Below are 27,475 nucleotides of genomic sequence, written 5' to 3' on the forward strand. Positions count from 1 at the left end.
GGATTTCAAACCACTAAAAAGGAGGCTTCCGAGCTTCTTGGAAAGAAGTTTCCGAGCCTCTCGAAAGGAGACTTTCGAGCTAATTGAAAAGAGGTTTACGAGTCTCTTGTAAGAAGGCCTCCAAGCCTCTTAAAAAACATTTTGAGCGTCTTGAAAAAAGCCATCCAAGCCTTTGGAACCAAGGCTTCCGATCTTTTTGAATTTAGGCTTTCGAGGAGCCTCTTAAAAGGATCCTTGCGAGCCTCTTTGAAGAATGTTTTAGAGCATCTTAAAAAGAACCTCTTGAATGGAGGTTCCCAAGCCCCTTGAAAGGAGGCTTCCGGGCCTCTTGAAAGGAGGCTTCCGGGCCTCTTAGAAGGAGGCTTCCGGGCCTCTTGAAAGGAGGCTTCCGGGCCTCTTGAAAGGAGGCTTCCGGGCCTCTTGAAAGGAGGCTTCCGGGCCTCTTGAAAGGAGGCTTCCGGGCCTCTTGAAAGGAGGCTTCCGGGCCTCTTGAAAGGAGGCTTCCGGGCCTCTTGAAAGGAGGCTCTCCGGCTTCCAGGCCTCTTGAAAGGAGACTTCCAGGCCTCTTGGAAGGAGACTTCCAGGCCTCTTGAAAGGAGACTTCCAGGCCTCTTGAAAGGAGGCTTCCAGGCCTCTTGAAAGGAGGCTTCCAGGCAGGCCTGGGATTTGTCACCTTCACACAGAAAAACCATGCGACAAAACCAAAGAGAAAACAGTCACCTCAAACTGGACAACACAACCTAACCAACGTTGCCCGATACAGCGTACTACTGGTCTCTCGCTCCGACAAGACATTTTGAATCTTGTCACATACTTATTTTTTTACGATATATTTGTCGTGTGACGCTTTCCATCACGACTAAGATTTTGCACAACCAGACGGATTAGAATATTTGTCATGGTTATTGACAAAAAAATTCGTCATGTCACCTTCGAATTTTGTCGCGACAAAAATTGTTGTCGTTGTCATTATGAATTGATGACAAAATGTGGGGAAACCACTGAAATGGTGTGGTTTCTGGGTTTTACAGCAGATGAAGCCGAGCTCATTATAAAAACGGCTAATATGTACGGCATAATAATAATGTGTCGAGTTTTGGTGATTTTAGTCCAGCTGTTCAACCAAAATGCGTCATTTAATTACATATCTAAAATGTATGTTTAAAAATCACGAATGGTTTGAAATGATCTATATCCGGAAATCTTTTAAGCGGGCCATTAACACTCGAGCGCACAAGCTATTGTATTTTGAACAACATAAACAAAAAAACATATCACGCTGTACATAGCATGAACAAGCCATAAATGTACGGCCCCACAACAGTAAATGTATCGAATGTCCCTTAATTGCCCCTAATGTAGGATATACGCTTGAATAAAATTCCGTATTTCTCTTATACATAAAATATTGCAGTCAAATAACCATCTATCAGGCAATTGCTACAAACGGTGTACCGGTCAAAATCCACTGAAGTCGATATTTACGCGGACGATTGTACTGCGTAAGTCAAAACCGCGTAAATCACAAAAACCGCGTAAAAACGACTTTATCAAAAATCGCTGTTTCGTACGCTCCTATTTTTTTTCAAAACCACGGGAACAAAATCGGTTTAAAAACGCATTAATCCAAAACCCGCTTGAAAACCACGAAAACTCCATAAACCGCGTGAAAAGCGAGCAAACTTGCCTTGTGTTAAATAGCTCAATTATTCGACACTGGGGGATGTTTCTCCATGCAAGACACTTATTTTTTTTTGTTTATTTATTACTAGCAGACCCGACGAACTTCGTTTCTCCTAAAATTGATTTATTCTCTGCTTAATTCTCGAGTTATGAAGGAATTTATGCTTCATTTGTATGGGAGCTCCCCTTTCCAAAGGAGAGAGGAGTCTCGAACCATCTTAAGAACCTTCCCCGGCCCCAAAAACCTCTGCATACGAATTCTCACGCCGATTGGTACAGTAGTTTCGGAGTCTATAAGGTTCAGACAGACAGAAATTTATTTTTATGTATATAGATTATGTACGTAACAACGCAAAAATTGAATAAAATTTCTTATTTCTAAACAGAAAATTTGTCAAGAGAACAAGAAAATAATTTATTATAATGTGCTTTTTTCGGTATGATATTTCAAATTTGTCCGCTGCTATTGCTCCTCCACGCAGATGGACAACCAGAAGATGCGACATAACTTACTTTCGGGACCAATGTTGTGTCGTGCACGGAGCCGAAAGTGTATGCGTTGTCACACTTTTGTCGCAGATGTGTGCTCTAACAAGACATACAACAAAAGCAAATTGTCGTGGTTGGAAAAAGTTGTCACCTGGTCGAGGGGATCCAGTCGTGCGACGGAAAACTGAAAGTTGACAAGTTTTTTTTGACTGACCATGTTTTTATGTATCTTGTCAGGTGTCACTGACAAACGCGACAATTCCCAGGCCTGCTTCCAGGCCTCTTGAAAGGAGGCTTCCAGGCCTCTTGAAAGGAGGCTTCCGGGCCTCTTGAAAGGAGGCTTCCGAGCCTCTTGAAAGGAGGCTTCCGAGCCTCTTGAAAGGAGGCTTCCGAGCCTCTTGAAAGGAGGCTTCCGGGCCTCTTGAAAGGAGGCTTCCGGGCCTCTTGAAAGGAGGTTCCCAAGCCTCTTGAAAAGAGACTTCCGGGCCGCTTGAGAGAAGGGTTGGGGGCGTCTGGAGAGCAGGGTGCCGGGCCTCTTGAAAGGAGGCTTCCGGGCCTCTTGAAAGGAGGCTTCCGGGCCTCTTGAAAGGAGGCTTGAAAGGAGGCTTCCGGGCCTCTTGAAAGGAGGCTTCCGGGCCTCTTGAAAGGAGGCTTCCGGGCCTCTTGAAAGGAGGCTTCCGGGCCTCTTGAAAGGAGGCTTCCGGGCCTCTTGAAAGGAGCCTTCCGGGCCTCTTGAAAGGAGGCTTCCGGGCCTCTTGGAAGGAGGCTTCCGGGCCTCTTGAAAGGAGGCTTCCGGGCCTCTTGAAAGGAGGCTTCCGGGCCTCTTGAAAGGAGGCTTCCGGGCCTCTTGAAAGGAGGCTTCCGAGCCTCTTGAAAGGAGGCTTCCCAGTTTTTAAATGGTTCCGGTTCAATTTGATCCATGTAATCAAATTGATTACTTCTTCAATAACGTTGCGTTTCCGTTCATCCAAGAACTCTGGAGTAAAGGCCTTGAAATCCATACCCGTGACCAAAGGTTTGTTATCTTTTTTGTAAATAGTTCATGTCCTATTTGATCTATTGATTCCTATTCCCCTCCAAGTGCTTCAAGAATTACAAGAATATAGGCCTCGGATCTACACGCGCAACTGAAGGTGTATTTTATTAATAATTCATGCTTTTTTCAATCCGTACGTTTTACAGTGAACCGACCTAGGGCCAAAAACCTCGTTAAAAAAAACAAAAATAATAATAATCCGCCATCAATAACCGTTCCGTTCCAGGTGATCCAAGAATTCCCTGTAGTATGGGTCTTAAGATCTACACGCGTAGCGAAAAACAGTTTTCTATTTTAACAATAGTTTGTGAGAGTCATCCAAGAATTCCCTGGTGCACATATAATAATCTGGTTGATGCCCTTGTGACCCATAGAAAAAAAAGGATTCATCTTCAACCATTGTTGCATCCCAGTGCAACTAGGAAATACCTGAAGTAAAGGCTGTCAGCTCCTTCAAAGCTGTTATCCTTTTTTGATCGTTTATGTTGATTGCGATCGATAGAATTGATTTGGATGAGCGTTCAACGATTGTTTTTTTTTTCAGTTCAATCAAAAATTCAATGGAGTTTAGGCCTTGAAGTCGTTACGCGTACCCAAAGGGCTGTTACGCTTTTGTAAATGGTCCATGCTTTTAGTTGTCCACAGAAAGAAATTGGATAAGCATTAAACAAGAAATAAAATTCCTCTTAGTATTAATAATCATTAAAGCACGTTGAATTCCTAAATGAAGGAAAAGATCGTTCATTACGCATATTCGCCTTAAGGCCTGTACTCCAATTCTTGGAATTTTTGGATGGCGTTGAATGGAGTATGCAATCAATTCATATCTAAATTGGTTCAAATGATCACTAAGAGCATGTTGCATTTATAAATGGAGCAAGTAGATCTTCCGTTGCACGTATTGACCTCCAGGCCTTGTACTTCTTGGAATTCTTGGATGGCTTGGAATGGAACACACCAGAAAAAAAATAAGCTCTTTTAGTGGAATGTATTCCACCGTCTAAGACGAGTTTAGTACTTTCCATTTAATTCCACTACGTTTTGTTATCTTTGCAGATACGTATTTCGACCTCACAGTTGAGGTTGAAATACGTATCTGCAAAAATAACAAAACGTAGTGGAATTAACAGGAAAGTACTAAACTCGTCTTAGACGGTTCATGGAACACATGTTGAAGGCATGTCCAATTTAATTGAAGAATCGAATATTGAAGTTTGGACAGCTGGGATCATGTACACCTGTGTTCAGAATAATAGCAGCGGAAGCCGTTTTTCATACAAAATGGGCAATTTTGACAAGCTGTAACTTTGTACCCCAATGACCGATTGAGCTGAAATTTTGGCAGTGAACTACAAATATGATGAATTTTACACATACTAAGTATTATTATTATTTTTTCGAATGACGTGTTCAAAAATTACGCACTAGGTCGAATTGTTAAAAAAAGCAGTTTTTTTAATATATTGGCCAATTCAAATGTTAAATCCAACAATTTATGTTTTTTAAATTATAAGCATAGTGTCTCGCAACACCTGAATTAAAATTGATAACATTCAAATTAAATGTTTTTCTAATATTTCCAAAACAAAAACTGCTATTATTTTGAACAATTTGACCTAGTGCGTAATTTTTGAACGCGTCATTTGAAAAAAAAAATGGTACGTAGTATGTGTAAAATTCATCATATTTGTAGTTCACTGCCAAAATTTCAGCTCAATCGGTCATCGGGGTGCAAAGTTACAGCTTGTCAAAGTTGACCATTTTGTATGAAAAACGGCTTCCGCTGCTATTATTCTGAACACAGGTGTACCATATCAAAAACACCTATAGATTAGCGATTGTCATCCTTATGCTTTCATTGATGTACCTCCTATTTTTTTCGCTGACGATGAATGAAAAAAAGCGTATTGCAAATTTATTTTATACATAGAGCTTCCCACTACACTTTGAGGACTTTTGGAGGCTTCAGAGCCTCTTGAAATGGAGCTTCCAAGGCTCTTTAAAGAAGGATTCCGAGCGTCTTAAGAGAAGACTTCGGATACACCGAAAGGACGCTTTTCAGCATCTTGAAAGAAGGCCTCTGTTAAGAATTACGAACCTCTTTAAAGGAGGCTTCCGAACCTTTTGAAAGGAGGCTTCCGAGTCTATTGAAAAGAGGAATCCGAGTCTCACGAATGGAGGCATCGAGCATCTTCAAAGGACGCTTCACAACGTCTTGAAAGGAGGCTTGCAATCCTCTTGAAAAAATCCGAGCCTCTTTAAATGAGGTTTCCGAGCCTGTCTGAAGGAAACTCCCGACCCTCTTAAAAAGAGGCTTCCTATTCTCATGAAGGAAAGCTTCCGATCCTCTTGAAAAAAACGGATTCCGAATCTCTTGAAAGAAGGTTGTCGAGCGTCTGGTAACGAGGCTTCCAAGTCTTTAAAAAAGGGGTTTACAAACCCCTTTAAAGAAGAACTTCGAACTATTCTTAAAACGAGTCATCCGAGCATCTTGACCTGAGGCTTCCAAGAGTCTTGAAACGAGGCTTCCGAGCTTCTGGTCAGGAGGATTTTTAACCTATTGTTAGGAGGCATCCGAGTGTAGAGTAGAGTGGGGCAAGAGTACGCACTTAGTTTTCAATCGATCATGTGGTCCTTATGAAGCAAGCTTCTGCATATCGAATCAGTGTCGATGATTCATATACTCTTCCTTTATGTTACCCAGTGGAAAAAATATTGAAATTATTGAGATTCGTTTTAGTAGAACCCTTATTGCAAGACAAGTGAAAAACGCACTCTTACCCCACCGGTGGGGTAAAAGTGCGCATCGGGTGGGGTAAGAGTACGCATTTATCCAATCATGTGCTTTAAGTATATATTAACACAAATAAGAGTTAATAACATTTAATTGATGTATAATGAGCATATATTAGGGATGTTTAAAGATTACGTAACTCTTAAAGGGGGAGGGGGTCCTAAAAATGTGCACTTTCATACGAAAAACCATTGTTTTTTATATATACAGAAAACTACAGAGGTAGAAATATATATATATATATATATATATATCAGGTTTCGCGTGGCGTATACAAAGGCATTTTCCTTAAAGAAAGTCCACCAATCACGTAACGTAAAATTTGGCTATTTCATCACCCCTGCCCCTATCTTACACTATTTGTATGAATCCTCTAAAAATTATATGGATCGTCACACATCTCGTAACCCCTCCCAGTTAAACGTTGCGTAATTTATGAATGTTTCTTTCGATTAAATGAAATTATCGTTTAGATGAAATTGTGTTTCGTACTATGCTTAGGTGTACAACAAGTCCTAATACAATTTCATTATTTTGCCTCAGTGCTTTGTTCGCTAAGTCCTTTCTAACACCGAATTACTTTAACTTATCCTAAAAACTTGTGATAATTTCAAATTCTGTCCCTTTTTTCTTAGTTGTGGATCTTTACGCTTTGGAAGAAGTCTTATTTCGGCTAGAGATACGGGTTTGACATCATAACTTGAAGATTCATATGCGTACTCTTGCCCCACCGGTTCCTGCGTACTTTTACCCCACAGTCCCAAAAATTATTCAAGTAATGGTTTTGACTTCTTGGAAAACCAACCGCATTGGTGTTCTGTACCATAAAGTACTCTATACAATAGGATATCGAAATGGTATAATGTTCACCTGATTGAACGTATATATGGTAATGAAATACTAGTTGCGGAAATCCAATTATTTTTAGCAAAATTACCAAAAGTTATCTAACTCCATATCTCCTTGTTGTTTATTCAAATCGTTTACAATTACACATGATAATAGTTGGCCAGAATACCTGTCAAACTGATAAAGTGCTGCTAGTTTATCTTTTTTTAATACTGTAAAAAATCGAAAACCTACTCTTACCCCACGCGCACTCTTGGCCCACTCTACTCTATTGGCAGGAAGCTTGAACCTCTTGAAAGGAGGCTTGCGAGCTGCTTCAAAAGGAGCCTCTTGAAAGGATGATTCCAAGTTTCTTGCAACGAAGCTACTGAGCTTTTCGGAAGAGATCTTCATGTCGCTCATCTGGAAACATCCGAACCTTTAGATTCTAGATTTTAGTTTGGAAGCATATTATTCAATATTTTGTCTCAATCAGGTAGATTACATTGTAGGTTTAAAAAAAAAGTTCATTCGACATTTTATCCTTTTGATCTTTTACCCCATAGCCCTTCATACACTGTTTTGCTTGGTGAGATCAGGATTCAGAAGTCTTTGATTTACTGATCGCCATTCATATTGTTTACAAAACAAAGTTTGACGTATTTGACACTCATCTTCCAAGATTTGTATTGTTTCGTGGTCTTGAAGTCTTTGAAAAAAAGTACTATGTTCCATGGAGACAGTACATAAAGGTGATAAATGAAAATTACATCAGCTGAATGGAGAAATACACAACTAAAGAGCGAGCGGATTAGAGAGCAGTTAAATTCATTTAGAAAACAAAAACATGAGATGACCTTTCACACTTTTGACGTTAACTACATCTAACGGGAAGGCTCGGATAGGGGTGTAAGATGGAAATTTCCACATTTCGAAAACCGTTACGCAATTAGGAGATATTTCAAACGCGAATAGCTTCTATATCTTTCAATGGATTTTCGAGATTTTCTTATCAATCGATTCGGAAGCTCTCCATCAATTTGCCAAATCCATCGATACTATTTATAATCAACGTTAACCTATTGAAAATGTTATTTCTTTCCAAACCCAATAAAAAAATCAGAAATAATCAACCCCGTTCATGCATCCCCAACACGGACATCAGATTGATGTAAGGTTCGGGCCTTTTTGCCCACAGCCTCGTTTTCCCTGTGTATTAAAAGACCCGTGTTTCGCGCGCGTTGCCATCGGTAGCAGAATCTCAAGCACATGTCGGAATGAGACAATGCAATTAATTGATGATCACTGAATAAAAATAGATCACAATGAATGGGGCTTGGGATTAGCTACCCATTCTCAATGTACACGTTTCGGGAGCTCAAATATTTAAAGTCAATAACGGCGCCGGCCATGTCCTTACGGTCATATAGGAATGGAATTATTGTTAGTCCGACTCTCGTTGCTACTAGAGACCGAGTATACCTCTGCATCTCCACGATTGTCACGGGATAGGATATCGTTTTAGTTACAAAGGATAACTTTTCTGGATTCACTTTGGTAAGCGATGCGATCTATGGGATGGGAAATAACACTAATACGAGTTAAAAGTTAAAACATCCACGCCCGTGGCATATGAAAACTGAGGAGATTCGCGTTTTGAACGACCGCACGGAAACGCAGCACTCTGTACTCACTTGCTCGATGGCAACAGCAAAGTATTGAAGAACGCGGTTTTTTCGAACACGCACGACTTGTGCATGAGCCACCGAACACAAGATAGATATTTTATTTCTTTCCCGACGACTAAAACCTGCACTGCACTTACTTGTTCGATGGCTACTCTTATTACCGGCTGCGCAATGCAAAACACAATATTTCGGCAGATCGCGCGATCGTTCTGCTGTCCGGAACAAGAGAAAACGCGTACTGAACCGTCCGGCCTTGGGTCCAGGTGTGGACGAGAAAGTGAAAATCGACGCGTTAAACGGACCCTACTTCCACAACTCTACAGATAATTTAACATTTTCGCGACACTAAAACACGCCATGTACTCACTTGCTCGATGGCTACTCCCAGCTCATACTACGAACTGCACATGATATAAAGTAACTTGATGTCAAAGTTCACACAGGTATTTTTCACTGGAATTTGTGAATCCTATTCATTATTAGTTTATTGATAAGGTGGATATAAAACACAAAATGGGAAAATGCTGTCATATGCGACAATCGGATACATGACAATTTATTATTGAACGATGTAATGGTGCAGTTCTTATTGAAAAAAAAAGATGATTTATTGTACCGAAAAGTGAAGAATATTTATGATTAATTTTATTTCAAGGACATCACAATTAAATATTTTCAATATTCACTCACATTTCAGATTAATCGGTGAATCTTTCAATAGATAATACTCTAATATTGTTTTCTCAATTTCTTCCCCACAGGTCAACATCTAAAGAAAAACAACTCGTTGTCCGAATCGTCGTCCGATATGATGGATCTGGAGGACGGAATCGAGACAACGCCGAACATAGGTGATCAAAATCGAATGGTTCCATTTTACGGAACGCATCTTACCGATAAACAACAATTGCAGCAGCAGCAAAACTGCTGTAAGCAACCGTCGAACGGCGGCGGGGGCGGTGGCCTCCCCGGTAGTGGAGGGGGTGGCGGTGGTGGCGCCGGCGGCGGCGTCGGAGGCGGAACGAATAATAACTTGCAACAACGCCACAATAGCGCATTAGCCGTTAGTATCGAAACCGATGTCTGACTACTGGGTATGATTATTTTCTGCTAGTTTATCTTCTTGATTTCCCGATTTATAGTTGGTCCACCCCCACATGGTTACGACGCTAGGCGACTTTAATGAAATTTAAGGAATCAAATGGTGAACAAGTTGATTATCTGCTAAATATCGTACAGTTCCCTAGCGTCTAACCCAGTACTGCATTGCTCCTTCATTCCATGCACTTGAACACTAAAAAGAATCTAATTGATAACGCTTCACCACACACGAACAGTACACCGCTCACCTATCAATTAGAAATTCGGAACATCTATTCGTTGTACAATTGAAGAATAATCCGAACATATCACGTTGATAAGAACGCATAACGCTCCCTCGCAATAGGCTAACGACTATCCGAGTTAGAAAATCAGAGCCTGCTACGTTATCTGATCCTACACAATCCGGTAGGTAGAGCTTCTTCTCGTTGCGTTTGTGACTCAAAATTCGACCCTTCAACGAAATTGAAATATTTATCCCAACGCATCGAGAATCCAACGTATTCAATGGATGATAGCATTCCCAACGATATGTTTCAAGCAATATGCACCTTTCCACGTCCACTCGTTTCCTATTTCAAGTCAAAGAAATCGACAATGGCAAAGAAACGATTGAAAATTGCACTCACGTTGCAAAACAAACCCACCTGTTGATGATATGAGTTCTAATGATTTGTTTTAGTACGATTCTGTTGTTATTATCCACCGAAAACCCAGTATAGTATATAGAGTTATAAAGTATACAATAATCAATACCCGCTTATTATGTTACAATGCTTGCGATAACTAGCTTCATTATGTTCCAGTACAGTTGTATAATCCGCTATACGCTCGGTTATTGCCAACCAGATAAATGAAAAGCATTCCATTTAGTTCTGTTGAAAGAAATTACATGATCTTATCCCCTCTAATGAACCGAACCAATAATTTAATCTTTGTATATGCCTATCTTTCCCACAAAGAAGTCGTCGTCGGCGAGTCCCTGTCTGCCTCAGAACAGAACTAACTCACTCTAATGTCGTCGTTCCTCAAAGAATAGCGCCCAGTGGGAAGAGATCTAATTGCCCCCAAAAAACATGGTAACTCCAAGCAAATTCAATGCGCAATCCTAAGCAAAACAGCAAGGGGGTTCCTACTTACTAGGCCACTTATAGGAAAATGACAGCGCGTGCAGCGAAACTGCCATCAGCAGCGGCATGTGACTGAACGAACCCCCGAACAGCAAGGACAGGATATTAACTTGACCAAAGGAAGAAACAATAATAACCAAAACAAAAACTACTCAATCAACTACATCAATAACATTTCTATCCACCGATGAATTGGAGTGATTGGCTGCTGAACAATTGCTACGTGTTTATGAAATTATGGAAAATATACTGCTACAATATAATGACAGATATTGTATTTTGTAGCGACTAAACTGTGGCATGGCTTCAATGAAGATTTGGCCGAAAAGTGGAAATTTGCATAGAACTAATGAATATTCAAAGGACATAAAAAGTTAACACTGTTCTCACTTATCAATAAAATATTTATCTCATAGGATGAAATCATTTATTTCGAACCTTCTGATTACGAAAGATTCAAGAGATCGTTTACTGTACCTATACTAGGAGCATTGAAAGCATAGTCAAAGTTAGCTGTCGCTATGTGTTGAATTATCTAATAACAAGTTTTCGTTATACTTGGTCCAAATAAAATTCGATAATAGGCAAGGATGTTATCGATCATTTAGTAATTTGCGTTCGATCATTTAGTAGTTTGTCAATAACTCATTCCAGAAGCGGAATTTCAAAATGTGTTGTATGGTGGACTTCTAGTGCGAAGGCTTTTCTACAACTCTGCCTAATGGTTCGTTGTTAGAATTCAACTAATAACGGAGTTATAGCGCTAGTTGCAGTAACTTTAACTAAATTATTGGAATTTTGTTATCATTTAGTCTATGTTACTGAAACTAAAGTTATAACTTCGTTACTAGTGGAATTCAAACAACGAACTATAAGGCAAAGTTATTATTATTATTATTATAATCTTTATTAAAGAGGTTTTTAGCCCAAGGCTAGTTCACCTCCGATAAGGCAAAGTTGCAGAAAAAGATTCGCACTAGAAGTCCAACATACAACACATTTTGAAATTCAGCTTCTGGAATGAGTTATTGACAAACTACTAAATGATCGGACGCGAATTACTAAATGATCGATAACATCCTTGATAATAGGTTTCATGCAAAAATGTCTAGAAACCTATTTATTTTAATTTTCATATTAATGATTCTGCTTGTCAGAATTTGCCTCAAAAGCCATGCATTTTTTCTCGTAAGACGATCACTGAAACTCATCTCTTGTATGTTGAATGTCAGAATAAAGATCAATAAATATTGCATACTATCACTATGTTAAGTCACATAACTCTACAACAACAGAGGTTGCAGAAAAATAATAAACAACCATGCGTCTCCTTTCGAGTTTATGTCTCATTTGAGGACGGCTTCCCAGTTCAAATACATACCCCAATCGATTTTGGCAACAAAACCATTCGATTTTGATAACACAAAACTGGTGTCTCTCAATTGAGTCGTTGTGCAAATAACTGCCAACCGGAATGGATTCTCGGTCATAAAGGGCTTCCGTAGTTAAGCGACAAATCATAATGAAGGTGACTTGATTTCTTCAAGTTTTCACATATATTCCAATATTTTTATTATTTATTTGTCCTTTCTAGCAACTATAAGCAGACCTGATCAACATCAGACTTGTACAATTAGAAGATTTTTGTTTTCCAAAGGAGGAATGATCGTCTACAAATGTGTTAGAACATTAAAACTTTTTTTTCTTTACCTTTTCTTTTAATGTTTTTTTCTTGCAGAAGGAAAAAAATCAGCGCTACTTGTTCAAATCTTGCTAAATTAGTTGAGCTAAAGCACATGATGCCAAATAACAACAAAATGCCATCTCAAACGCCTGTTTTGATTCAAATTACATCATTCATTCCATAGCTATTTAAAATAGTTTATCCTCTTGATCTTCCATAGTGGAAACCATAAAAAATGTTTGATTTAGATCATTTGAACTTAAAGCATTACATCCTCCACCGGGACAATTCCGCCTCGCACCTTCTTTTCCAATTTACCATTTTTGCATTCGTATATTATTAGTTGAAAGCTTTTCTATGCAATTGTATGAGTACTAGGGTGGCTCAAAAAACACTTTTGCAAATTTTTTGATGGGCCGCCCTTTAATTCGGTTCTATTTGATGCCATGATGCTCTGGACAAATTTTCAGACAAATCGGTCAACGTTTGGACGATGCTAAACTCGTTGGAAGTATACATATGGAAAAATGTATGCAGAAACATCCAAAAACAGTGATTTACAGTTGGGCGGCACAATTTACGATCAAGAACCATGATACTCATTCAGTTCTTGTAGAATTTAATACAGAACGTTATGCTTAAAACCGCGAGAAGATTAGAGTTTATAAGGCAAAGATATTAGCATTTTACTGGAGTGTTGTATGGGTGAGTTTATTTCTTTTCAAAGGTAAAAGAAACGAAATTTGCTCAAACCCCACTTTAGAGAAATGCTAATGACTTAGCCGGGCAAAAACTAATCTTCTCGCGGTTTTCTGCATAACATTCTGTAGTAAATTCTTCAAGATCTGAACTGCCGGTACTTTCATATCAGTCCCATATTGGTTTTTCGCATACTGAGATAATAGCCGATGAAGTCTCGAAACGCATTTTCCACGGAAAAAAAATCTAATAAATTCAAACATTCTGCGATCTGGTTGAAATTTTGAAGAGCCATTCCTCATTCAATGAGTTAATGCAAAATGATTCAAATCTATGTAAAAAAATGAATTTTGAGCAATCCACTTATGTAAATTCTTAATGGGACTGGTATGCGGGTACATTCAATATAGGACAAGGTTGGTTTGGTATTTTTTTCACATGTCTCCCGAACAAAGTCTCATTTTTTATCATGCCTTTTATCATTCTTCATGCCTGCCGTATCTTAACTGAACTATCAATTCTATACTTTCGCCTCTAATTCTATCATGAACATGTACGTCTAAGTTTGGAAGATGATATTAGCATTTCCATATCATTGTAAATCGTTTAACTTCATGTAGAAGTAACACACACACAAAATCATTAATTTAGTAAAAAAAATTAAAAAAAAAACTTTTTCCCATACTAATTTGTACGTATCTTATGTGGCAAATACAATGGATACACTATGCCCAGGGAGTCGAGAATGTTTCCCACCCGGACACATCCTTTATTTATGTGAATTTTTAAATTTTAAGTTATTCGCTCGTCGAGAGTACAAAGGCCAAGGGCACTTGGCAGGGGAGGGGCAGGATGGCCGCCCTCAAGTCCAACCTAGGGACCATGACAACGGCAAATTTTAATTCAAATGAACTTAATATTAACATTTTTAAACTTAATACTAACACTTTAAAATTAGAGTAGAAGTGGTTAATGATCAAAAGTAGTCGATGAGAGGAAACTATGACGTAAAATAACAGACAATAAAGTTTAAATAATACAACTACAGGGAAGGAAGTATGGAGAATCCAGGTAGAATCTTGGTATTAATAAAATAGGTCCAGATGACGTTGAGTGCGCTGCTCTCCGGAAATAATTTTAATGGCTTGATGCAGGACACTCATCCCTAATGTCGCGTTAAAGGCTCTTATTCCCTCTGGCCATCCGAATTCGAAATAGAAATGAAGTTCCGAAAATCAACGCCGGAGAATGAATTAAACAATATCAGAACGCTTAATAACAGCTCTAGAGCACATAAATTGTTGAAATCAGCATATTCGATCGTGCATTGCTGCAGTAAACAGACCAGGGAATTATTGGCTATGCGAGTGAGGCGACCCAGACAACCACACATCGCATAACAATACACGATCAAAATCATTTACCGATCCAAATTTCATCAAAATCGCATTGTTGTGCGAAGCCCATCAGTTTATTTATAAATTTTCCCGCACAGTAGGCTGTTTTACGAGTTCATTCCAGCTTCATTTGTTGACATCGCATATTCCTGCAATTAAACTCAAATGAAATCTGATTATCTGTCAAACAGAGTTTATTATCACAAACTACATCGCAAATGTAAACGAACAAATTCGCATAAAATCGTGCACATCGCATTCACTAGCGTGCAACGTCGGATAAGAAATACACATATAACGCCTCCACTTTTGTACGTAAAAAGCGTTTTCGCGACTGGTAAGCGATGAAATTTGTGCGCATAGGCATCACATAAGAGAAAAACAATTCTATTATGCATGCATTCTGGTTGTCTGGGGAGTGCAATGCCCCTCCCCTCCCCCAGCTGACCTTGTTGAAATCGGTGGTTAATGTTGCGAGGGACTCACAACCCGGGTTCCCGGGCTGTCCGGTCACTGGAGGGGTGGGGACTTATAGCCTTGGTGTAACCAATGCCCGAAAGCCTCGAGTTGTGGGAACTTGCTCCCAAGATTGATCTCGGGGTCCCAGTGAAGCCGTTAAATTAGTTTGTATAGGCCCCCATATTTTAAGAAAGAGATTAGGATAGGTGGTGGTGATAAAAGCCGCGGCTACTTCGGCCGCGGTGAAGCCGGTCCCGGTGACCCCAATGCCGACTCCACGGCCCGAAACCGACCCATCCGTAAACCTATGTTCATGGTTGGGGAAATCTCTGTTAAGGAGCTCGGCCACCGACCTTCTAAGAGCCATTGAACTGTCACCCCTGCGGAAGTTGCTAGCTGTGGAGCTATTTATGGTGACTTCTGAGGATTGCCAGCTCCTCGCTCCATGCCAGTGGACTCGCTCAACTGGGGGGAGACCGACGCCGGCCATCGTGCGCAGAATCCGGTCCCCTTCAGTGAAAAGAAATATCCTATATTCTCCGGAGGTGGCTGCGGCGAGTGAGGCGGCTTTGCGGCAGATGGCCGCCAGCGCACGGTGTCGAAAAGGCGAGATGCCTGCCTCAGTACAGGCACACTCGGCTGGTGTTGAGGGTAACAATCCTGAGGCGGCACGGACGTAGGAATTAAAAATCGGTGACAGAGTTTCGACGAGGTTACGGTGGGCGATGCAGGTCAGTTCCAGTCCATAGAATAGGTGGCTATCAATGATAGCCTCTCCGATCTTTAACCGGAGCTTCCTGTTATTGGTTCGATGAGGCTAAGACAAAGTCCGAACCAGGTTGACTCTAATCCGACAACTTACTTTGACTACGCGGAAGTGCGGGAGGACCGAGAGGCTCCGGTCAATGAACACTCCGAAAACTTTCACAATTTTTTTGTTGGGGATAGTCCCCCAAAGTAGTCCAAGTCCTGTTGAAGGCCTTGGAGATATCCAAGGAAACTAGATCCACGTGCTTGCCGTCGTTGTAGGCGTTCTGTAGTTAATCTCCCAGGTATGCAAAGTATGTTCCCGTGCCGTATCCCGGTCGGAACGCGTGTTGGCGAAAGCCGAACCTACCATCGGCTTCTAATTTATCCCTCAGACGACGATTTGCTAACCTCTCAACGACCTTGGAGACACAAGATGTTAGTGAAATAGGCCAGTACTTTGTGACATCTCGGGAGGAGATGTTGTTCTTTGGGATGGGTACAACGATGCTTTTCTGCCACTCGTCCGGAAAGGTTTGGTCAGACAATGCTTGGTTGATCAATCCAGAAACTGGATTTTGGCGCAGGGAGGAAGGTTTTTGATCATGGGATAACCAATCCCATCGGGACCTGATGATTTTCCGTTACTCCTTGAGAGGGCGAACGACAGCTCAGGAACGGAAAATGGAGAATTAAAGGCGGCATTTTGTGAATCCTGAGGAACTCGAAAGTTGGAGATAGACGAGTATCTGCTTGCAACGCATTTGGCCACGTAGGGGGTCCCGTAGCGTAGTTAGCTACACGTTCGCCTTACAAGCGAATGGTCATGGGTTCGATTCCCAGCCCCTCCACCAAACCTTCGTCAGTCGTCGCCGGATGCGCAGCCATATACGGTGGCGTATTGGGGAGCGCGATCATTGCACGACACGGACAAATGGACACAATGGACTCACGGTGCGATGGACCAGCAACGACATCAACAATAAATAATGGAAAATCTAAAAATAGATTCTGTGTGGATTCTGGCAGCAGAATACCACAGTAGATCTCGGCACAGTAGTGGTTAAGTAACACAGAGTGCCTACCAAATAAATAAAGGAATAGAAAAAAAAAATAGATAGCATTTGGCCACCTCCGGGGGATCGGAAATGGTACGATGTGTCGAGATGGATGGGGGAAGATCCTCGCTTACCGCTGAGTGCGTTCACTTTTCCCCAGAGTTCAGCCGCAGATTTGCCGGGATTGACCGAGTCGAGAGAACATCCTAGATCGGACCGAGAATCGAACTCGCCATCTCCGGATTGGCAATCCTACGCTTTTGCTCGCAAGGTATCTGGAGACTTTCAGTCTACAGTCATAAAATTGCAGCTAAAGAGTGTTGCTTTCAATGAAAAATACGGAACTCAACGATCTGTTTGAAAAAAAAACGCAAAATAATTTATTTACCTTGGTTTCCAATATGACGGTCTTATATATTTTTCCTTGAAACTAACACTCTTTAGCTTGAATTTCATGACTATAGATTGAAAATCGGTCCAGTATTTCTAAAGTTATGTTTGTAAAAACCAACAACTTTATAGAAAAAATTTTGCTTCAAAAGATAAAACTTATCTTGATAAATTTATAGAAATAAAAAAAAAATACCCAAAACAGTGTGCCGAAGACACAAATTGTAAGGGACGTATATCCAGGATGCCTTTATTTTGCTATTCTCGCTGAACGTCCCACAGAAGTCGAGAAAATTTCCAACCCGAAAATTTCGTAGACCGAACTGGGAATCGAACCCAAACACTTTCGGCATGGTCTTGCTTTATAGCTGCGCATCTTATCGCTAATAAGGAATGTGTATCATTGTATATAAATGGCATAAAACATCCTAATCGGATTTCTGTTGACGCATTCCGAAGGTTCCAAGGTTTGGAAACTAGAAAAATGTGATCGAACACATCGCTTACTGCGATCGAACTTCCATTTGGTGACTAATGAGTTAAGACAGGTTAAGACTGTAAACAATAAAAAAACAGAAATGTTCCAATTGGTATTCTCAACTTACTGATGTGCATTGACATTCGAGTAAGAGAGTGCCATTCCAAATACCGATAATAACGATTCTCAACCTGAAATGCATGTATCCTTTGAAGCACGTTCGTCGGGACCAGGGATTACCTGTGTCAAAAATGACTCTTGAAGCATGCGTTTTACCGGCAGCTGCTCTGCCCATGATTTCATAGTTGACGTATCAACCATCCGAAATTTCTGCGAATTTAACTTACTACGCGTTTATTAGGGTAAATAAACCACTGCAACATCGATACAATGCTTGTTCCAAGCCTTATTCAAGTGCTTGCGGGCTGAAACGGTTTAAATTTGCGATGTTTGTCCCTAAATTATTCGAAATACAAGCGAAAGTGCAATGGTTGATACGTCAACTATGAAATCATGGGCAGTGCTCTAGATTCATTTTTTATAACAATTAAGATTCAAAAGCTTCAAACTATTTTTAACTTTGCCGAATTTCGGTAAAATTATGACGAAATTTCGGTAAAACAACTGGCCGAATCTCAGAAAAAAAATACCAAGATCTCGGCTGTTGGAATCTAAAAATATTTTTTGAAAAGGAATCCCATTTGCTCATACATGAAGACATTACTTCTATTTGTCGATCTTATCCACCATCGGCACCATATTCTTCATATCCTACCGGGCAAATGCACTCTTCGAAAGAAGGGATCATATCTTCCCTTTCTATAAACTGGGGAAATGTCTGTATTGAAAGAACGAGTTATATCCTCGCTAGCCTTCTGCCGGGCAAATGCATCTCCCAAAGAAGGGATCTTATTTCCCCTTGCCACAAATCGAGCAAATAGCTATATCAAAAGAAGGAGTCATATTCTCTCTTGCCATCTGTCGGGCTAATGCATCCCCCAAGAAAAGATCATATCTCCCCTTGGCCCGCGGGCCGCACCTTTGTTTTGCTTTCATCGTTTCGTACGGAGTGAATTTAACACCAATATCCGTTTTTATACCCTTAGAAGATAGATATATTTGAAAGCTTTCGACCAAGTGCTAATTTGTATGGTCAAAGCTCATTTTTATTGTGTGAGAAGCAAATTGAGGAAAAAACACCCAAAGTGCTGAGCACCACTGCCTTAAAGCAAACAAATCTCGCTTAACTTTTCAAAAGGACCTAAGTAACATTTCTTTCATGAATTAATTTGAATAGCGCAATCAAAAGAACAACATGAAAGCTTTCGATTGCGCTATTCAAATTAATTCATGAAAAAAATGTTACTTAGGTCCTTTTGAAAAGTTTAGCGAGAAATCCATGAATTGGAAGAAGAAGTCATATCCTATCCTGCCTTTTGCTGGGTAAATGTATCCCTTAAAGAAGGGATCATATCTCCCCTTGGCTTAAACATAAAAAAATACTAAATCGAAAGAACGAGTCATATCTTATGTTTCCTTATGCCGGGCAAATGTATCCTACGAAAAAAGGGATCTCATCTTCCCTTGCCTTAAATCGAGAAAATGTCTGAATTGAAAGAAGGAGTCATATCCTCTCTTGCCTTACGGTGGGCAATTAGATCCGTTGAAAAAGGGATCATGTCTTCAGTTACCTAAAACCGAGCAAATTCTTGAACTGAATGATGCACCCACATCTTCTTTTGCTTTCTGCCAGACAAATGCATCCCTTGAAAGAAGGAATCATACTTTTTCCGTGGCTTAAAGCGAACAAATCTCGCTTAACTTTTGAAAAGAACCTAAGTAACATTTTTCTCATGAATTAATTTGAATAGCGCAATCAACAGAACAACATGAAAGCTATTGATTGCAGTATTCAAATTAATTCATGAAAAAATGTTACTTAGGTCCTTTTGAAAAGTTAATCGAGAAATATCCAAATTGAAAGATGGAATCATATCTTCCTTCCTTTCATATCTGTCCTTCCTTCTTCTGCCGGGCGAAAAAGATGATAAGTGGAAAAGGAATTATGAAACACAACATCTCTCTTTTGATGTAAAAGCGACAATAATTATATTTTTTTACATATTTTACATTAGTTCCGAAATTGGTAGTTTCACACTTATGCCAAACGACCTTTATGCCAAACGGCATTATGCCAAACGACTTTATGCCAAATGACCTGCCACCACCTTAAACACAGGATTGGAGAATTGCTTATTCTTACCCCACCGTTAGGGAAAGAGTGCGTTTTTTCAGGTGTCTTGCAATAAGTAAGGGTCCTACTAAAACGAATTTCAATAATTTCAATATTTTTTTTCCGCTGGGTAACATAATGTAAGAGTTTACGAATCGCCCAAGTAACATTTTGAATTCTTTTTGGATTAAGTTTTATTACAGTTTTATGAAGGCATCGCATAATCTATAGAGTTTTATCATAGTTTTCGTCTAGTTCAAGTTACCTCAATCCTCCTATAATGGTTTTCAAGAGATGCTCCAAGTCCATCATAGGTAGTTTATTTTGACAAATTATCCAACAAGAGTACTTTATCCCAACTGAAACCCAACTGCGAGAGATCGGTTGAAAATTATCAGGGTTGGGACAGCCAGCGAGGCTGCACAGTTCTTTATGAACGACGGTGGAATCTGATCTGGACCAGGTCCCTTCAAAACGTCAACTGAATTAAGAGCGTTAAAAACCGTGTCAAAACTGAGGTTTAGCTGCGGTAGATGGATGTTGAAGCTTCGTAATTCATCTAAATACTGTTGTGGCGGTGAATGGTAATCTGACTCAAACACACTGCGAAAGAACTCAGCAAAGAGATTTGCAGAAGTGTTATCGGCGGAAGAATTATGATTACCATAGAAGACGGAGAAGACGTTATTCGGAATGCCAGCTGACCTTTTGCGAGTATTCACAAAAGACCAGAACGATGAAGAGTTCTGTTTTAAGTTCCGTTGCATTTGTTCAATGTACTCACGGAAACGAACCTCATGCACGCTTCCGCAAGTTGAACAGCATATTTATTCTCAGATGGTTTGGAACAAAAATAACGTTTACGGGCCTTGCGTAGCCGGGTCCGTAGTTTGCGCAGCTGCGGGTTCCACCATGGTTGTTGGCATTTTGTAGACATTCTTCGGGTTTTCAGTGGGACATTGTCATGAATTATTTGGTAAACATTGCCATAAAAACAGCCAAAGCATTATCCACCGTTTCGAGATTTGACAAACAACTGGACGTGTTAATCTAGCGTTGATTACATCAAAGTCACATCGTGCGAAATTATATTCGTCCCGTGCAGCTGTATTCGACTGCGGGAGTTGCAAGTCTTGAGAGGAACATTCAAGTGTCAAAACAAATGGCTTGTGGTAAGGATCGACTTTCAAAATGGCAGCAGGTGATTCAAACAGTTCAATTTGATCAGAATCGCTGACGAAAACTAAATCGAGTAGCCTACCATTCGCATTAACCAAATCATTGATTTGTTGCAGTCCTGTGGCTAGTGAAGACTCAACTACTGCAAGTTCTTGTTCCGACGAGGCGTTGAGAGGCAGAAACCCATGTACTTCATCATCGAATTCCCAGGCCAAATTAGGAAGGTTGTAATCGCCCATGACTATCATGGTATCACGAGGAGCTTCAAGTGCTTCAAGTGCATCATACAATAATTTTGTTACTTGGGTTACTAATAGAAACCTTAGAGCAATATCTAGAAGAATTACATGTGAAGTCAAACATTTTTTGTTTTAAATTAATTTTCCAGCCTGTAGAAGAAAATATGAGAAGACTATCTAGGTAACCAATAAGCACTATAGTAGCATTATACTAACATTCCATATGCTCCATGCTGTATATAAGCATTTTGAAAACCTGGCTGTTCTTTATAAGCATTCTCAAAGCAATCATGAGAGGCATAGTCTTATAATAGCATTTTGAATGCACAATGTTGTTTTTCGTTAAGTGCAATGAAACAGCTACATTAGTGCCACTTTAAAGCCTGTAGTGTTCATACGTCGAAAGTTTCCCGCTGAATAAAAGCTACTCAGCAAAATTTCTACTTTATCGATAAAGTAGAATTAAGCACTTAAGAAGCCATATATTGGGCCATTAAAGGCGACTATAAGGCTTATTGACATTTATTGTTTTGCAGTAAAGGCGCATATAATGCCACTTAAATGCTTTATATAATGCTCACTGGTTACCTGGGTACTCCTGAGAAGGAACTTCATCAGTTTTTTCTAAATAGTTTTAACCTCCTAATATTTGTATTGAAGAAAGTCTTGGAGGAAACTTTTGGAACTTTTCTGAAGAAACTTGTCATGAAATCATTAAGCAATTGAGATAGAAATTTCCAGAATTTTAATGAGAGAAACTATCAAGAGATTTTTTTAACTTTATTAAATAGATAACTAATATATAAGAGATTTTCCAGAGAAGAAACGGATTTCATTAAGAAACCTTAGATATTTTCTTTTAAAGAATCTAAAACTATTTGAAGATTTTTTTGTGAAATCATTGGAGAAATTGAATTAGCGCTTTTGAAGTAATTTTGAAATATGTAATCCAAGAAATTAACTCTAAATTAGCTATGATTCACAGCAATGCAAGCAGAAAAATTTCTAAAGTAATTTGGAGAGTATTGTTACTTTTGTCTAGTCATAAGAAAATTTCTAGCCCGGGCATTGAACCAAAATTAAACATAGCCACCTCCTGCGTGGTTTGATCTGAAGTGACGCATTTTACCGCTGAACGCAGATTGCAAACAAAAAATCCCAAAATTCTTTCAAAGAGTATAAGATATCTCAATTTCTCATAACGGAAACCTTAAATTAAATAACCACTCAATTCCCTATATTATACATGGAATCAAAAAGCTTTGCTCAGGCTTACAACAGTCTATTGGTAAAGTTGAACTGTTTTCTGAAACAAATAAAAAAATGAGAATCCCTAAATGCGCTTACAATTTCACGAATTGCATCCCTGAAAAAACATCAGTCCAGTTCAAATTATTCATTTTTTTTTGCTGGAATGGGAAATAACATTAGTCAATTGCTACCATGATGGTCTTTCTTCGGAATATCCTAAATCCTTAGTTCCCGGTATCAGTCATTAGAGCAAACGAGCTTTTTATAATTTGGTCAACCGGTTGACTATGCATGTAGTCTCTGATGGCTCCAAACAAACAAACAATTTGCTCCAAATTACTCTACCATAGAGCTTTGAACTTTGTAGACGGTTTGTTATAAATTGGACCCTCAATTAATAAAATTGTTATATTTTTAAAGGCTGGCGCCGCAGCCTCATTAGGTATTTGGATGAAAAGGATGTATTTGGTATTTAAGGATGAAAAATCAAAATGCAGATAAAATAATCCTGCGGTGGCTCGATATTAAAAACGAACATCATAGATAAGAGCAAGAATATGATATAATGGGAATAATCTACTACTGCCAAAACCGATATAACTAGTATGATGTCTTCTCGTCGATGATCGGTGGCCGTATAACAATGTTTAAGTCCGTTTGTCATATTAGAGATCAGTATCCTAACGAATGCTATATCGAATTATATAGCTCTTTAGTAAAATCGAAAACTTTCCACTACATTTTTTTAATAAAACGATAGTCTGGAAATTAGATGAGATAATTGGAAAATAGATCAGATAATCTAGTGTTATTTGCCAACCGATTCATCCCGATAAGTGTGTCGAGGTGAGTTATTAATACTACCTAATTATTACTCTAAGATAGGAGTTTCTCCTATCCTTCAATTTAATATACAATAATGTAAAAGAAAAATACATAACATGAAATTCACAGCAATCACTCCAATTCGCGTCCAGAAAAACATTTAGAAACACATTAAAACTTTTCTAACAAACATTCTTTCTCTCTTTTACATAAAACGAAAGTTCTTGACAATCAAAATTCACCAATTTCCTTCAATCTTCCTTTTCCATCTTCTCCACAGTGAAACGGACTCTTCGCGCTATTTTTTGGCCAGCCGACCTGATACGTTGGCTGCCAGTTTCACCTAAAGCGGTTTGAAAAAAAAAACGTACTCGCCACGCACCGTTACTGCTGAGCTACTTGAGCTGTGCTAGACAAAACCACTACCAAAAATCCCGAGAATAAAATAACGTGCACATCCACAACATTATTATAAATACACGCGTCGTAAAACATCGAAGATAACAACAAACATAAAAAAAACTACATTTCTTAAACTACTAAAAACAATTACCGAACTGCTGCTGACTATACGGAGGAGAATCGACTAGAGTTCTACACTACTGTTCAGCAAAACTAAGCAACGTCTACATTATGAGCGGATGGCAGAAGGAGCCAGTAGGAGCAAGTCCATGAGGCGATCAACTCTAGGTGGTAGTGCAACAAATTCAACAACCAACAAACCCAAAAATTCAATGGGAGGATGTTCAAAATCTAAGAGTAAACTAGTTTTATCATTTATTTCCAAATTTTCAAACGTCCTAAAGTAAATATTCATTTCATACAAAAAAAAACCAGAACTGGTCAGAAACTTTAAATGATAAATGAAATCCAAACTCTCGTTAGCGAAAGAGAGTGACGAATTCAGTGAGTAATTAATAATAATACTAAAAAAAAAAAAACTAGAATGCAAACAAAAGGCAGCGGATAGTTGTAGAATGGTTTTTCAATAACCGAAAACTAAGCAGACGTTGGGCAGCAAGACAAAATAGAAAAACAAACCAAACACACGTTCCCAAATAGCAAACAAAAAAACAGTCTAAAATAATTATACTGTATACGCTCGCTTGTTTAATGATGACACTAAGCAGAAAAATCGTTAAGAGCCGTCTCTAGGACACCTGCAGTAGTATAGAACAGAGCCCAGAGTAATTCGGAAGGAGCGTTCAATTTCATTTTCGTTTCCAGTAGCCTCAAAAACCCTAGCAAGAACAAGCAACCGTTACGATCGGCTATTAGGATATGCATTCGTTTCCTTTACAGTTTACGACGAAACCCAGAAAGTATCCATTCTTGAGAAATATTAATAGAAATCATACAAACTGCCCTTCATTGATGAAGAAATAACAAAGAAAAAAAATACTCACTAGTCGTGAACCAGTTAAAACACCTACAGACATTCACACAATACACACACACATTAGTTAGCGAATCAAAATCAGCAAAACGAAACCTAGGAAATCACTACAAAAACCAGAAAACAGACGACACTCACTCATCTTCATTTCTAATTAGAGAAAATTACGTTTCTTCGTGTGATGAAATTAAAAAAAATGTAGTAAACAATATTTTTTCCTTTCTCTTCTCCAAACAAATTCAATGACGATGCTAACCAGTCACATGAAAGCTGAGATGCTGTTTAAATTTATCGAGAAAAAAAACTATAAATATTATCTAAGAGACTACAAAATAGTTAAATTTAATAATGTTATTAATAACGAAATGTTTTATAGTTGAATTTCCAAAGGAAAGATAAAACAAAACTGAAGTCTTATTTTTGAATCCCCGAAAATTAACGTACTTTTATAAATTCATTATTGAACGGAAGAACACATCCAGCCACACTGAAGTATAGCTTAAAACCCCGTTAAGAAATAGTTCTATCAGCATTCATGCTTAAGCTCGTTTCTTCTTTTCCTAGAACTTGAACGAATAAAACTTATTGAACTTGACACAGGAGATCTAAAGAAACAAAAAAACAAAACGTTTGTCCATATCATCACATTTTCTCATCCATTCGTAGTTGAAACATTTCTCAACTCTCATTCGAACGGCAAGACACAGCAAAAACAAACCACAAGCAACCACCAACGGAGGTAGCGGTATCATAATGATTAGGAACTCGTCGAACAAAAAACAACACTTTATTCGCTTAACTTGAAAGCTTTAAATCTTCCAAAACTATCAAATTGTTGTCTCTTACTTCTTCGGGCGGAACGACCATGCACAATCGGATTCAACGATCAAAAATGGATTTATTTCTTTTGTTTTGCTGATCTACCTTCTCAGAACGAACAACAATAGTCGGTTTTCGGATTTTCAGTTCACTCGGATAGCGCTTCTCATTATCCGGGAATTCAAATCTATCGAACAAATCTGATTTCTCGGACAACAGTTCTAGGCCGAACCGGAGAACCTTTTTTGATTCGAAATGGTTTTTGAACAGAGCACACCAACAAACACACCCACACGACAACATGCAGAACGCGTGCAGCGAGGAAGAGTAAGAGTTTAAGACTATTTTATGCATATCAGAACAATATAAGTAAAATTTTGATAAGAGCGAGAGAAAACCCCGTGAAAAAAAAACATAAATACACACACAAACACATGAACACACACCGCAAGAATAATTCGAAACCTGAGTAAGCAGCGGAGTTTACGAAATGGATGTGAGTTTGCCTAATATAAAAGAAATCAGTTAGCTTGAAGAAGGAGAGCAAACGTATTAAATTAAAAATTATTCGGAAAAGCAAGCGAAATCGTTTATGGAAGGATCGGGGAGTTACGGAAAAGTATATCCACAACAAAAACGCTTTCCGCAAACTGATGAATGTGTACAATGCAACAACAGCAAAAAATTACAAAAAAAAACAGCTAAATGCTTTCTCATTTTTTGGCACTTTCTGATGGCAGCATAGCCACTCGGTTAAACAGATGAGGATTTCAACAACAAAAAATGCATGTAGCAATGCAGAGCTTCTAATATAGTGTAACAGTTGGCGCCCAATGCCAATATATAACAAAAAAAAATGAACGATACCACTGCGTCGAATATTACAAACAAACAAAAATTGACAAAATTAAAGTAATCACGTCAACAGTGTTCATATAACGATTGGCTGGGGTTCGAGCGTTATTGAAAAATCACCCATTTTTTCACCCAAGTTTTCGTACAGCAGATCGTATCGGATATCCCTCCATCCCATAGCTGAGGATATCCACCAGCAAAAGTGTACAAAATTCCGTTTTTCTTCTACGAATAAAATATCAGAAGACAGTCAAAAAGGCGCTTGGTGCAGAATCCCGACCAATTAGGATGATATCTTCCTAAGCACTGAATCTTTGTTTACAGACACAGCGTTTCAGATCTAAAGCCTGTCCACGTTAAATTTTGGACACTGAGACTATGTCCAACTAATTTGTAGCCATTTTATCTCTTTGGACAAGAAGGAAAACCCGCTGAAAGAATAATATAAAGCGGAGAGATTTAACTGTCGTGTAAATTGATCTCCTCAGTGGTTTGTGAAAATTCTAAAAAATCGCGTGGGATGATGGGTGTCCGAAATTTAACGTGGACAGGCTTTAAAGTTCCATTAAAAAAAATCTCATTTTTCACGTGAAATACTTTAGGATTTCCACGAGAAATCCTTCAAAATTTCTAAAAGAAATTCTTTGTAATTTTTACGGAAAATTCTTCTGAACTTCCAAGGGAAAATTCTGATAAAAGTAGAAACATCTAAACAGGTAAAAAGAATTACAACAAATGTATTTATTTGTAACACTTTCGTTATGATGTCTGCCGCTTAAAGAAGCCAATATTGTAGCTTGATCGCCTTCATCTTGTTCACGAACGAAATGGCACTTGACGTGCCTCGGTCTCGCCGAATTACTCAACTACTTCTCGGCACGACAGATCGACCTTTTGCTGTCACACTTCATTAACAACAAATTGTCGATGTTGTACAGCTCACGAAGGGATCCTTTCCACCAGACGTCTTCTTGAGTAACCTTCAAAAAAGTCATGTAATCTGCTTTGCCCAATCAG

At 39.0% G+C, this 27,475-nt stretch overlaps 1 protein-coding gene across 5 annotated transcripts in view; it reads left to right on the forward strand.

Annotated features, from left to right (window-relative positions):
• Positions 1-26,769, forward strand: part of LOC134207942 (potassium voltage-gated channel protein Shaker) — a 428,172-nt gene extending 401,403 nt beyond the window's left edge. For 4 of the 5 annotated variants that reach the window (XM_062684025.1, XM_062684027.1, XM_062684028.1 and 1 more), the window contains 2 exons: positions 9,280-9,612; positions 23,669-26,769. In XM_062684025.1, the coding sequence (XP_062540009.1) occupies positions 9,280-9,605 (326 nt within the window). In that variant the 3' untranslated portion in view covers positions 9,606-9,612; positions 23,669-26,769. Of the gene's footprint in view, positions 1-9,279; positions 9,613-23,668 lie in introns of those variants that run through there. The other variant, XM_062684029.1, reaches the window with a different exon arrangement.
• The last annotated feature ends 706 nt before the right edge of the window (positions 26,770-27,475 follow it).

This window comes from Armigeres subalbatus, chromosome 1 (assembly GCF_024139115.2).
Source record: "Armigeres subalbatus isolate Guangzhou_Male chromosome 1, GZ_Asu_2, whole genome shotgun sequence".
NCBI lineage: Eukaryota > Metazoa > Arthropoda > Insecta > Diptera > Culicidae > Armigeres > Armigeres subalbatus.